Source organism: Bombus pyrosoma, linkage group LG17 (genome assembly GCF_014825855.1).
Source record: "Bombus pyrosoma isolate SC7728 linkage group LG17, ASM1482585v1, whole genome shotgun sequence".
NCBI classification, from domain to species: Eukaryota; Metazoa; Arthropoda; class Insecta; order Hymenoptera; family Apidae; genus Bombus; species Bombus pyrosoma.
The window spans coordinates 136,295-151,062 of record NC_057786.1 but is presented as its reverse complement, the minus strand read 5'-3'; the positions used below and the strand labels follow the sequence as shown (position 1 = coordinate 151,062).

Sequence of the window (14,768 nt, the reverse complement as noted above, 5' to 3'; positions counted from 1 at the left end):
TGTCTCTGTTATAAACGTGATTTTTTTTGTGTATTTAGCATTTCATTTGTTTTCTCGTAACGTTCGTGTACGACTAACTAATATGTACGACTACGAGAATTATGTTAAAAATGAGATATTCTTTCGTATCTGATAAATTTTACGGAATTTTTTAATAGAATTCAAAATTAAACCATGATTAATATACGTTAAGAATAATATAAGCTAAAATATCTGATGTTATAAAAATGTAAGTATATTGATTGTAAATATATCGATTCCTTTTTTCTTATTACGTTATCTGTTTATTAGATTACTTGCAAAATTTGAAGTTTTCGTTTATTTAAAGATTTGTTGTTATTTTCGTTAGCGACATTTTTCACAAAACACTTTAAATTTGATTAGAACAAGCTAATTTAATACCTGACTGAAATATAACCAACAGATGAGTTTAATAATAAAATCTTATTTCATAATTGATTCTTTCTATAAATTCTCTACATGTAATGTATATGTGAATAAAGTTGGGTTTCAACCACAATTACATTTTTATATTGGTTAAAACATCTACAAACGTATGTAGTTTTATTAATATCAGTTTTCATAAATAACCTTTCTCTTATAATTTTTTTTGTTCTGCTTGGTTATTAGTTTTCGTACTAGTATTTTATAGCATTATAATTTTCTCATGAAATTTTACTCCTATTTGTCATACTATTTTACGTGTTTAACCAAATTTTGTTAGAAATGAGTGGATATAAAAATATTGGCTTTCCTGGAAAAACACGTGTACGACTATGAAACGTAATGTTTACTTTATTTCTTTTGTGTAGTATGTCGTAAATAATTTATTAATCGAATTTTGAAATCAGAATTGACTATCTTATATTCGTTTTGTAACGAGGTGTACGACTTTCCCTTCTTGGAAATTCTCTCCTTTCTTTCTGTCCTTGTCTTCCTTGTCCTACCTTCCCCTTCTCTTTCCTTTGCCTCCTTTTATACCGTTTCTATATTTACTTTTTGATAAGAGAAAAGATTTTGTATAGTATCTCTTGGTAATCTTATTCTTCTAACAGGTTCCTTATTACGTTTGCGTGTGTGTGTGCGCGTGTGTGTGCGCGCGCGCGTGTGTGTGTGTGTTTTAAACAAACAACATTAATACATCGGTGAATTATTTTCATTATTTAATGTTTCAGTCATAATTTATAATTTCTTAATTTGGGTAAACTTTTCCTCTGTGAATTATTCGTCTTTTAATTCGTTTTCTTTTCCTCTTTTTGCATTTTCTGGTAGTACTCGATGAATAAAGACGAAATGCGACGGTTAAGTTCAGCAATCTATTGGTTCGAAAGTTGCGCGTCTTTAATGTTTGGTTCTCCGGACGTACTGTACGGCTTTATTCAACAACGGTAACAATTTAAATTAAACGATAAATTTTAATATCTATTTAGACACTACGGACTACTATGCTGAAAACAGAATATCGTTCTATCACCGATATATGAATCGATTTGTCAAATAATATATTTCATAAGGTCTTTTCATAACATTCATTACCTTAAAAAACATATGGTGAATGCAGAAGTCAGTCAGTCCATTAGCATTAAAACCGAGATGAATGAGATTTTAACAAATTGGTTGTAAAAAAAAAAACGATGCTAGCAAATATGTGAAAAAGGATTTTTATTATAAGATGACATACGGATGAACTTAACTACGAGAGAAACAAAGGAAAATCGCAATGTCTTTTTAAAAGAAATCAGATTGAATGAAAAAATTGTGACCTATATCAAATGTCCACTGAAAAATTTGAATAAGTTAATTTATGTATTTTTCCGGATTATCATCACTCACTCACTCACTCACTCACTCACTCAGTCACTGTCGTTCTCTGCATCAAGGTTTGTTAGATTTGCCTTTGAGGTCGATGCTCGCGTTTTTTGATTTGTCGTTGAAAAACTTTGGTAAAATGGATGCGTAATGCGGCGGAATATAACGTTGTAGATGAAACGTGTGCTTCTTTTTCATTTCTTTCACCGATCTACAGGTCTACGGGTCTGGTCTATGGGTCTGGGTTTTGAACGACATTGAGCAAACTCGAAGGCCTTCCTTTTGACACCGGCTTCGCGTTGATCTCATAAATTGAAAAATCATTCTGCATTTATATTATCTTGTCTAATTAAACGCATCTATATCACTCTTATAATTTCTTCTCTGCAACTATTGCACTTACTATTTGGTACTTTGTTTTTTGTCTTTTGATAACCAGACCTTCGAAATATTTATCCCCCTCTACCTCATATAAATGTCATTATATGAGATTGAAAATATCCTTGATTATTTTATAATCAATATTTTCAGATGTTTTTATAACAGTCATGATATATTTGTTGGTTTACTTGGACGAAAGGAATTAAATTTTTCTAATTCTTAGATACTAACGGATTAATTAATTACATAATTAGTACATAATTAAGTAGAGAAATATCTGTTTGTAATAAGAAATATAGAAGCTATATTCCACCGATCCTATGTATTATTAAAATAAGACTGGGGAGATGAAAGTAAAGCGTATTTTCGTAAAAATGGAAATTCTGTCGCATCAGGATCAAGCGGACGAGTTGAAGAAAGAAAGTCTCGGATAAAATTTTTCTGGGATAATTATATATCCGTTACCGTTGTATCACTTGTGAACTCTGTTGCTACAACTTATTTCACAATGATACTCGAGCAATTAAACGTATTTGTTACCTACTTTTAATATATATTGGACAAGGGATGAATAATAAAAGAAGAAAAGCTACTCTTGTGATGAATTGTGTTTCCATAACAACACATAGCATGCACTTTGCACAATGTCAATGCCCTCGTCATGTTACGTGCTCCTCAAGCTCGTTCGAACGAATATAATTGGACTACATATTTTGAAAGTGGTGAAAGTCGATTTTTGGAAAAAATTGAGAAAACGGAGAACCTTCCTATTTATTCGCCTTTATGCGAACCTTTTATTTATAAACGATATATAATTTAAATGTTTCAAACATTCGTTTGTTTCAATTAATCGAAATTTCCTTACTATACGGAGTTATATTATCGTTTGTCTATTTTGAAAGTAATACGACTCCATTTCCTGTATTCTGTAGCCTGTCCAAACATTCGAGGAACCAATAATCAAAAAACAAATGATATTTTGAGATTAAACAACAGCATTTTGTTTTCAGTGTTCTTACAATTAAACGATTAAAGCATGAAACATGAAATTTAAATAATCGAAGCTAAATGAATCGATTTTCGATTCAGTGATTTTGAAAACGGTGCAATTCGCGAGTAATATATCAGAGTAACTTCTTTGATCTTTGTGTTGGTCCGAATTGGAAGTGAGTTATCCGCTTGGATAGGGGGCGTCGATCGGAACAGGTAATGATCGAAAGGGAATAACGTCCAACGAATAAGCTGGCTGCTGCAACATATCCCAAGCGAGACCTCGTTACGACGATAAAACAGTGTGTGGCGTGACGTTGTCACGCGGTAATTTCACAGAACGTGCTCCTTTGGTCGGTGCCCCAACCACCGCATCTCGTCCAAAGACACATTTTTCCTCGATGGAATTCGTCGCTCGCCCGGTAGATAGCTCAAACTTGTAGAAAGCAAAGTCGAATACTTTGAACTTTGCATAAAAATTTGGATTCTTCTTTTATACACCCGATACATACCAGGCAGAAATATTTATAATGTTATTATATATTTTTATATTTATATATTCTATATTTTCTGTCGTACAATACATGTACATTTTATTTCCGTCGATATCGTATTTATATATAATCGTATAACGCATTACATCATTTTTATATAGAGAAAAGAATTACGTACATTTCAAGCAGTATGCTGGGTACATTTCTAACTAATTTTGCGAGAAAAGGCAGAGCTATACCTCAAAAGCATGCTAGCTGTGTTTAGCTAAGAAAATTGGCTCCAACAGGCCTTGAACGATGCCCCTGGAACATCTCCTACGTTATAACAATCGACAATCCGGTTTCTTCTTCTTCCGTTAATATCTTTCGATCTATCCTCGTACTGACAACATTATAATTGTCTCTATGTAATTTACAAACGTTTCATTACGTTACGTTTCGAGCGTGTCACGTGTCACGCGTAGTCGGTGCTTAAAACGTTACGAAAGGTTCCATTAGTAACCGCTTTATACCGAAGAAGTTTACGACTCACTGTTGTTGTTGTTGTTGTTGATCCTCATTCTCAATCGCTTCTCTTCTTCGTAAATATCGTAATTGCCACGAACCTAGGAAGCACGGAATTTTTCTTTCCTCTCATTCTATAATGTTGTCTAATTAGGAAATCCACGGACAACGGGAGTATACAGGGTGTATTTCGTAATATGTGGGATCCACTCAAGGACAGTGAACAGTGGATAGTGGATAGTGGAGAGAAGAAAAGAGTTGGCGTAAACGCGTGTCCAATTTGACCTCTTATTTCAAAGTTATAAGCGCTTCTATGTCTCGATAACAATCCGTACCTGCTCACCTTCGCAGAAGGTGCTCGAATGGCTCGGTCTTTCGAGAGACAACGTCCGTGGGCAAACGTAGGTAGAACGTGCTTTTTACCCCGTTTGGCAAGCAACGATCTCGCTGTGCGCGATGACGAGATTTACGACACGGTCTTTGCTATCGAGACAAGTAAAGGCGAAGGTAGAACATTCGAAAATACTAAAAACGTAATTTGACAAATCTCAAAATGCAAGATTTCCACAAAGTCACACGATTTTTCGACAAATAAATTGAAAATTAACGACACGCTGTTCCTTTTTATTTCTGTATCGGCGTAGTTGCCATTTGTTGGAACAATGTTCCAAGAGTCAAAAGCGAGTACGAATATTTTGTTGTCGAGAAAAGCGGAAAGCAAAAACACGCTTCAAGCGGTAATAAGTACTTGGATCGGAAAGTGATTTTCGTTCTCGCGAAACGTTATATGCTCGACTGGTCGTATTAATGGCTATTTGTTCGGCATTTAATCTGTTTAATTTTAGCGGTTCAACGAGTTTGACAACTTTCGACGATGACGCAATAACGTGCCTGCAAATGTATATCGTATCCTCGTTGCATAATGCACGCACGTATGCAAGCCTAGAACGCGCTTATACGAGAAATCTAACGTAACGGTCGTAACGATTCTGTTTACAGCTTTTACGAATAGTACAAAGGGAATCTACGACACAACTAATACGCTTGCATCGTTTCTACTAAGCGAACGAACGAATAATCCAAATTTTTCAGCGCAACTCAAAGTTTACTTGCAAAGAAAAACATACCGCAAGCCGTTGGATCGAGTAATTCGTTCGTCGTTGCTCTCTGTAACTTTGAACCACTTGTTGGGTAAGCGACGAATCCCATCGCGATAAAGTGTCGCGTCTTTAGACGAGATCCGATTGTGTCTGGGCACCGACGAAGGAGAACGTTCCGTGAAATTACCGCGTGACAACGTCAGGCCACGTGGCTTCTACGGAAAAAAGACGTCATAACGAGTGTTGGTTGGCACGTCTTACAGTAGCCAGCTTATTCGCTAGACGTTGCTCCTTACGATCGCTACACCTATTCCGGTGTTCGCTTGCAATTAGCGAATCGAATAGAAAATTGGACTTGCCTGTTGGATCTTCTTTAAAAACACCGTACCTCGATGTTATAGAAAGCAACGGCGAATACCTCAATACGAATCGGACAATTTGCTGTACTTTTTGTAAATAAGCTTCGAGTTTGGCTGAAAAATTTGCACTACTCGTTCGCACGCTTAATATTCAAGATATACCTACCGCGCCAATTTCTACGCGTTATCGCATTTAAGCTTGTTAAATACAGAGTCGTGAAAATTTTTACTACCGCCACGAATCGGTTTGACGACGATTAAACGATCAGGAAGAACCCACCCACCAGGTTATCGATCGTAGACGTTGGTGTAACGCACCGGCTCTCTAAAAGATCGTTTCGATTTGATCTTTGATCGGAATTGGCAGGCAAAGAGAAAGAATTACTCTACTTGTTCCATTTTTCGCTCATTTTTCGCTCATTTTTCGCTCATTTTTCGCTTATTTTTCACACCGTCCATTTTGTTAATCGTCCATTTCTGTTCAACCGACAATTGGCCAAATTCGTATATACTTGACAAATCCTCGAACTTGATCGTCTAAAAAACGAAGCCTCGTGACCTCGCTTTTTGCTATACTTTGAATTGCTCTCCATGCTGTATAGCATAGGTATACTTATCTCATATAGGTGTACAGCCTAGGTATATACTTTTCCTGTTAATCGCTACACGCGGAAGACGATTTAAACATTTGTTATTAAAAGACAAGTCGTACAACTGTTGGATACGTTAAACGATCGTACGATTACCTATACAAAGGTACATTGCACGACCGTAGGTAATATCATAACGTTACGAAATATCAATATCGTTGTTAAAATACAAAATGCGCAGATTATAGGAGGTTGTAGGAGAGACACAGAGATAGAATAGAGATAGATAGAATGTAGCTGGCGTAAAAAAGATGTGTAACCTTTTTGCGAGTAAGCAATTGGCGAGGTGGCAATTCTCGTTCGGAGGACGATGACACGTGGAAAATTAGGTCAGCAGACTCGATTATACCCGACCAACGGGTCGCTTTTCTTTTTATTCGATACTTACTCTCGTTACTCTTGGCTTCACCCTTGGCGGATTTACAATTAAAAATGACCGTGTTTCGCGTACTTTGTTTGTCCGTACTATGTAACCTCCACTATCCGAATTAATGGGAAGACGTAACTCTTCGGACGAGGGAATTTTCGGATAATGGAAGCCGCGTCTCTCTTTATAATTATTTTTCTTTTTCCTTTTTTTTCTTTTTATTTTTCTTTTTTTCAGCACAAGCAATCGAAACGTCGATGATGATATTTATACAAATCTCAAAACTTTTTCGTACAATATATATATATATTATTATTATTATTATTATTATATAGATATATATATAGATATATCCAGATACTGTGTCGTACCTTCGTCGCTGATTTATTACCATTGCTGTACAACAGATCGTACATATTTATTTCTCAATTCCGTTACAAATTTCTTATTTCTCGAGTAATTCTCAATTACGTGTTTCTATTTTTGGCCTAGTTAATTATGGATCTTCTAACGTTGTAGATTTTTCCAATTTTTCAAATACTTTCACACCTTGCTCTAACTTTCGAAGCATCTTTTCTTCCCTTTCAATACGACGCTCGATACGACACGTTTCCACTTTGATGCCACTTTATACGCAGGATATTAACGCGTAGAATATTAACTTGGTACCAAAATAATAGAAAAGTAATAGAAAAAATGATAGAAAGTAATAGAAACGTGATAGCGGAGGACACGAGCAAAATATATTGCTCCGTTAATTAATACAAGTTTGCAGCGTTGTGATCGCCTATGTGTGAAGTTAGCCCCCGTTCTTTAAATCTCGCATTTGTTGTTCTCATTGCTCCAAGTTGTTCTACGTTTGCTCTAGATCGTTTCAACTAGATAATCGTTTATCTCGAAAGTGTACGATTTCGAAGCTATTACATATACTAATGTACAAGTAGTTGAAAGGGAACGCGAGAGTTTGAGTTTCCTCGTGATGATGTAATTTTTTATGAATTTACTCGTATTTACTCGTATAACGGAGTATCCAAGTTGTAGTACTCCGATGCGAATACCGCGCGAACATAGACCATCGTTAACACGATTAATTATGCAAAATTCTCTTCTTTGTACGAGCTTCGTGGGAAGTAGATAACGCACGAAAATGCGTTTACGAACGTGTGTAATTACCGCGAACAAGCGTAATTTAAAATAACGTCTATTTAGCTTTTCTGAATTTTACAGATTCCTCGGTTTATTCAAAAAAATATAATTCGATATCAATCATATACGAATGATAGAACGATCGAACGATTAAGTCGTTGCATTTCTTCTTATGCGATATATATATATATATATATATATATATATATATATATATATATAAAAGTATATATAAGTATATATATACGTACTCGTATATTGCGTAAATTGCGTAACGTTGTTGGTAAACTAATTTGATAATAATAACGATTCAGTAGCGCGATATTATTAACCATGCAAACGCCTTATAACCTGTACACAGAATGTACACGATATTTACGTAATAGGAAGCACGATCCGAAATATTATAAAAGCAATCTCTCTTTCGTAAGATACAAGTACGAACATTGCTGATAATTAATATGATAATTTATAGGGTAACTGCATCTAATATGGAACACTCATGATTTTAAAAGCTTCCTGAAAAGAGAAACACGCTTCTTTCTTTCAAGATTTATCCGCCCAAAATCCTTTTAACCGTTAAATCGCACAACTTTTCTAACAGATTTAATTCGGTAAAGTTGCATTCCTTTTCTGGCTGTTAACGTCTTAACCCTACTTCCAACGCCTCGAACATCGTTGTCGCTATATTTGTGTTTCGATTTCGTTATCCATTATTATACACGCAACACTAGTCGTGTCGATCGTGGCCGACCGAAGAAGATTCACCGAATCCTACGGTACCCTATTCGATGTAGAATACGGTTTCTTCTTGAAACTGGTGAAAACAGCGTCGGTCGGACGATGCGGTTCCTAATTTTCCGAAGCACATTCTTTCCTCATGATCCCGATGAAAACGACGAATACCCACTTGGACCCACTTTTCGTTATTATTGTTTCTTCCGTAATTGCCGCCACGCAATAAATACAATTCCGTATCGTCGTCGTTAGCAGCGTCATTGACGCGTTCCATATTACGTACGATCGGCAATGCGATAAATTTTAGAAATATAAGGTTAGACTTTTAGTTAGCAAGAAACTATCGTGAAATGTCTTTTACTTTTGTTTGAGAAAATATCGAAAGATATTTTTGAATCAAACGATCATCGGCGTCACGCATCGTCGGTAATAGAAGATGCTTTTACGTTACAAGCTGGAGCGCAAAGATATAGGAGAGCTAAAGCGGACATTCGCAGCGGGACCGCGATGTAACTCGGTCTAATAGCTTCCTGATTATTTCGTGAGCCGCTCAGCTGATTTCCTCTGCCTTCTGCTGCGATAGTTTCATTCCTCGTTGCCATCGGGGCGATGAGTTATTTCTTCGCGTTTGCGTTTGCGTTTGCGTTTGCGTTTGCGTTTGCGTTTGCGTTTGCTTTGGATTATTCCCTGTATCTCTACGCTTTTTTTCTATTATGGATCTTAAGCGATTTACCACTGCCTCGTTTCTCCTGCCTTTCACTGTTTCCTCCTCGCTCGATACGCTAGGCTATATCCCATAGCAATTCTCTGGCGAGCGTTTTAACGTACCTATTTCTATTTTACGCATTTTAAAATAGACTCTTTTCGTCTTCCAACGAGTGTCCTGTCTAGATACTCTAGATGTTCTAGATGCTGTAGATGCTCTGCCCTTCCCACCGTTCGTACATATTTATGTCTCCTATTATCGTATCTGATGTTTGTGATTTTATCGTACCTAGCCTGGTATTACTATTTTTTGTCCCTTCCAGTTAGAGTTTTAACTATATTTCATTGTTCTAAACGTTTTGCTCCTAGCTAACACACACACACACACACACACACACACAGAGAGAGAGAGAGAGAGAGCTATTCCTCGTTCTCCCAATTCTCTCTTCTTTTTCTTTCAGACACCCGTTCGCCAATACCTTCAATAAAACTGTCTCGCGTATTCGGATTGGTCTCGTGAGATACCTGAGATACCGGGTAATTTTTGTATACCCGGGTGCGGGTTACAGGTACCCTTCGTGCACATCCATGTACGCACATCTTTATCGAAGCTGGTTTAGAGTAGTTACAAACGTTTTGGAATCGCGTGCCAATACTTTTGTCCATTGTACGTACCTATTACGCGTGTACAATAGTATATACTTTACGTTACATGTGCTGCAGTCGTCGATACGTAAACGCTGTAACATCGTGATTACTTTTGTCGAAATACGAGGCCGTCTTAATAAAATCGGATGCATTAACGCGTCATTCGTTAGATGCTGTATTCGACTATGAATGCAAAGGACGTATTCTTAATTAACAGAAATTTGTCCTAATTCGGCCAATTTTCACAGCTCTTTGTTTCCCGCCTACGATGATTTCAACGACGAATACGCCGTCTTAATCGAGCAACTAGGACGTCTTGTAGACGTTCTGTATGACGTTTAATTTCTTCTGTCGTAAATGCTTCGTACAATTAGAAAAAATATTTTACAATGCGCGCACAGCATAAAAATCAGTTTTTAGCCCGATAGCCCGGCTAACGTTCGTTTACGAATTACTGTTCAAGTAGCACGCGTTATGATATTTTTAATTCAGTACGCAAGAGTACCGAACGATATTTACTTTTTTTTTAGTTACAGATACGTCTCAGTGAATGAACGAGGCTAAAATGGGCTGTGCTTCGCAGTGTGCCAAGTATTTTCTATGTTTCTTCAATTTCGTCTTTTTCGTAAGTATTGTATTCCTGTACAACATTATTTGCGCATTCCTTATTGCGACATTATCCTATATATATTTATCCGTTAATTCGATTCCTAATCAAAATATAATTTCTCCCTTATTTATATCCGCTACCTGGCAGCAACCACTCGATGTAAGCGAAAGTCGTAGATACGACCTGTTGATTTAACACGGCGGACAGTAGATACCCTACTATTAACCTAGCTGCTACTCATCCGTCCAACTATACTTAATTCTTATCTAACTATTTAAGTCTCCATCTAGTTACTAACTATTTATCTAACTCTTTGCCTAACCCCTAATATCTTCTTCTTTCTTCCCTTCCTTTTCCTTTCCACTTCTCTTAGCCAGTTCGCAGCTTTTTCCTTCACTTTCTCGTTAACTATTTCCTCTATACCGATCGACCATCGTCCTCTCTAGTTTCCTGCACTCTCTCAACACGTACTTGGAATTTCCAAATTCGCGTCACCGCAACTTTGCATCGTCTTCCCTCAAATATTCCTTCAAATATCTGTTAACGACTAATTCAAACGACTGTTTAACCACCAGGGCCAGCGATTTCAGCTGAATATCCGAGAAGGGATTATTCGATAGGGATTCGATAGGGATTCGATAGGGATTCGACCGTTTCGCCACCGTAACGATGTAATTCGTTTCTCACTTGCCACACCCAATTTGTTACGACACGCTGTACTTCTAGATTAATTCTTCTTTCCGATCTCGCTATACATCCTGGCGTGCTGGAAAATTAATTAAATTTTCATCGGCTTTGTCTACAGGTAGCCGGAGGGGCTGCGTTGGCGGTTGGAGTTTGGCTCTTCGTCGATAGCAATTCTTTCACTGATCTCGTCGGCAAACTCGATCAGTCGGACATTTTGGTAAAGTTTTAGAACAATTCTCTCGAAACAGAAATTTCCCTTTTAAAAGAAACGAAAGAAGAAACGAAAAAATCTCACTCGACCATGTTAAAGTGGTGTTGACAGAATATAGGGAAATTATTTAATCGAACGATTAAAAGAGAAGAAGACAATCGGTAGTAAGATTATTTGTAGTAATAGGATACTTTTTACCGATTCACGCTCCGTTGATTGCGACACGAAAGCGTTGCCAATTAGTTAACTACCGAGAAGAATATATCCGGCACTTTCTACTCGTAAGCTCTTATCGTGTACAGGTTTTCATTTTCGTTTCCTCGCACTCGTACTTACTGTAGATCGTTCGCTCCTAATATAGACAGCTATTCTAAATCAATGACAATGAATATAATATGTTAATGTTAATAAAACGAAAGCAACAGTTTTCCGATATTACATTTATATTTTATACCGACCATCGTTCGCCGATTAGATGTATATATATTTATTTATAGCAGCGTTATCGAATTAATTGTCGTTGTTCGAAGAAAGCACGGTAGTAGCAGAGAAGAAATTATAAAAGTAACATGTACACACTGTATCTACGTATATATGTATATATTATTTATCGTAGGCTTAAATGTACGCCTGAAACCTAAAAGAAAAGTACAATCTTTCTTTACATAAGTGCAATTATATTCTTCCCTTTGTTTTCTCTTTGTTTTTTCTTTCACAGTGTTTTCAACGTAATTTTTCTAACTTGTATACTAAGAGCAAGGCTTACATTACTAAATCGTAATATATTTTTACTTCCAATTACCATAATATTAACCTATATTATATATTATTTATTATACATGTATAGATTATTAGAACTAAATAAGTTATAACTATGTTTCGATACTTAGATAACTCGTATAATTTGCTCTCCATCTTTTCCTTCGCTAAAACCAAGTATCTCTAACGTTTGATTTTTCAGAAAATCTACAATTTTCAAATAAATTCAAAACAAATATTTCAGATCTTACTAAAAGTTTTTCTATAGCTTTAGTATATTTGCTTTTTACTAAAATTTTTAAAATTTTTAAATTTTAACAGATGATTCGATAGTACGTTGATCATAGAGTTAAATTCAATTATTTTGTTCGTAGAACAAAACGGACACCAACGTCATCAGGATAATATCGTACATCTTGATTTTGGCGGGAGCGTTGACCTTTTTGATCAGCTTTTTGGGCTACTGTGGAGCGATGTTTGAATCTCGGTGTCTTCTTTGTGTCGTAAGTACTTTTGTAGCCGAAAGAAAGAGACTTTAGTGTCACACGATACAATTCAGTTTTTAATTATAGTACGGTGTTCTTATTCTCCTCGTTTTGATCCTGGAATCTGTTGTAGTAGGTTTGGCTTTTGGACTTAAAGGGGATGTAAGTTTATTTCTTTCATCGTATTCTAACGTAACGTAAATTCTAATCTTAGATAGAAATTGATATTCTATTCTAGTCTATTCGTCGCAATTCTTTCAGGCAGAGCAAAGTACACGAGATTTTCTCAAGTCTACGATCAAATACTATGCCAGTAACATCGATAAAACAGAGACAATTACAGTGACGTGGGATGGCATAATGACACAGGTTGTTAAAAATTTGCTTGTTTGATTAATTAGGAAAAATCTAAAGAAAATCTAAATAAATCTTTCTTAAGCACAAATAAGTTTTAACAAGCGGATTTACATACATTAACCTGTTATATATGTTTAGCTTCATTGCTGCGGGGTAGACAATCATTTGGACTTCCGAGAGAGCGCAAATTGGACATCTACAGATAAAATTCTACCTGAAGCATGTTGTATAAAGGAAAACAATATTTTGAAGGATCCAACCTGCCCTATCAGTCCTACTTCAAATAATTCTTATTATAAACAGGTTGGAAAATACTTCGATTAGATTAATAACTTTATAATTCATTTATTATAAAGACCATTCGAGGATATATAAAAAGCTGTATAAATATCGTAGGGTTGTTATGGAGCAATAATGAGGACGATCGAAGAAAATGCGGCTATAGTAATCGGCGTTGCGGCTGGATTAGCATTTGTCGAAATCCTGGTTATTATTTTAGCTCTGCACTTGGCATGCTGTTACTGGCGTCCACAACACGGTAGGCTTGCACTTCTCACTGATTGATAACATGAATATTTCATGAATATTTCGTTTTACGAATATTACATCCGATCAAAACAACTCATATATGATAATCATTTAAGAAAACAAATTTTTCTCCTCTAGTACGATTTGAAACGATTTGAAGAACTTAGAAACGTTTCTTTAAAACATTCAAATAAATACATTCTTTTAGCTTGCGTCGACGTATCGTCGAAAAATGCTTGGTGAATTAACAGCAATGAAAATATTCTATTTATACTTTCAAGGCTTCGAAACTTAAGTGTTTCGCTTCGAATTAGTTTTCAAATTAATATAAGCGTAGTGTAATTCTTTTCTTTTATCCTATCTACATCTATGACAACGAATTTTATTGGAACAAATTGAAAAGAATAGAGGATTATTTCTTATATTAATAGAATTATCAGTATTACTACAAATGTTGAATAAATTGGGAACATTTAATATTCCAATATGTCTATTAATAAAATTTTTAATTATATATACATATAATCATATTTTTAATAACTATAATTAATATTATATCATTACATATGATATATTTGTATTATTTATAAGCTCGTATATAAGTAAAATTACAAATTAACTAAAAGTCATCGTATTCCTAAAGTAAATTTTCTATACTTATATCATAGCACAATAGTTTAGTAGAATCTATATAGTTTTTGTACCGTTACGATTTTTGCGGATAATTTAATGATAACGAACTGGAGCAGTTCACGCAATCATTTGTCGTCAGTTCATATCGCGCACAAAACATTTTCGTTTGCAGTTTTAACTTGTTGGTGTTGCTGTTGACCACATGCATTAACAGCCAGCTCTTCGTACCTTCTTCTTGGCTCCTTCCTTCATAGAAGTGAAAATTGGCTTAAGCTTACTACTCGAAACTAGGCCAGAACACGTGTTCGTCATCTACTCAATTATATTTTATTACTTTTCTAATAATATTCATAAAATTGGAAATGTTTATCGAGTAATATTTTCTATGAATATTTCAAATGTATGTAAATATAAATTTTAATTGGGCTAACAACAACTAAAAGGTATAAGTACAAAACTTTCAAATGCAATTGTTTTGTTTTTTCAAGCAGGACGCTCGATAATTTAGCTAGTTATATAATTAGAAAATTAATCTAATTAGTAAAAAGGTATTGTTCATTTTTTTAAAGCAAATCAGTACAAAAACAAATAAAGAATTTAAAAGCAA

At 35.4% G+C, this 14,768-nt stretch overlaps 2 protein-coding genes across 12 annotated transcripts in view; one reads left to right on the top strand and one right to left on the bottom strand.

Annotated features, from left to right (window-relative positions):
- The window catches only part of LOC122577038 (tubulin-specific chaperone D), a 21,499-nt gene extending 15,200 nt beyond the window's left edge, over positions 1-6,299 (bottom strand). The window contains exon 1 of the mRNA XM_043748092.1: positions 5,306-6,299. The gene's annotated coding sequence lies outside the window, so the exon portion shown is untranslated. The remainder of the gene's footprint in view (positions 1-5,305) is intronic.
- Positions 1-14,768, top strand: part of LOC122577044 (tetraspanin-1) — a 15,556-nt gene extending 788 nt beyond the window's left edge. Inside the window, exons 1-10 of one of the 11 annotated variants that reach the window (XM_043748118.1) lie at positions 314-4,255; positions 4,333-4,579; positions 10,422-10,516; positions 11,307-11,405; positions 12,533-12,661; positions 12,731-12,805; positions 12,905-13,012; positions 13,139-13,303; positions 13,397-13,538; positions 14,334-14,768. In XM_043748118.1, coding sequence (XP_043604053.1) covers positions 10,442-10,516; positions 11,307-11,405; positions 12,533-12,661; positions 12,731-12,805; positions 12,905-13,012; positions 13,139-13,303; positions 13,397-13,538; positions 14,334-14,359 — 819 coding nt within the window. In that variant the 5' untranslated portion in view covers positions 314-4,255; positions 4,333-4,579; positions 10,422-10,441 and the 3' untranslated portion in view covers positions 14,360-14,768. Of the gene's footprint in view, positions 1-313; positions 4,580-9,143; positions 9,911-10,421; positions 10,517-11,306; positions 11,406-12,532; positions 12,662-12,730; positions 12,806-12,904; positions 13,013-13,138; positions 13,304-13,396; positions 13,539-14,333 lie in introns of those variants that run through there. The other 10 variants (XM_043748114.1, XM_043748112.1, XM_043748113.1 and 7 more) reach the window with 10 other exon arrangements.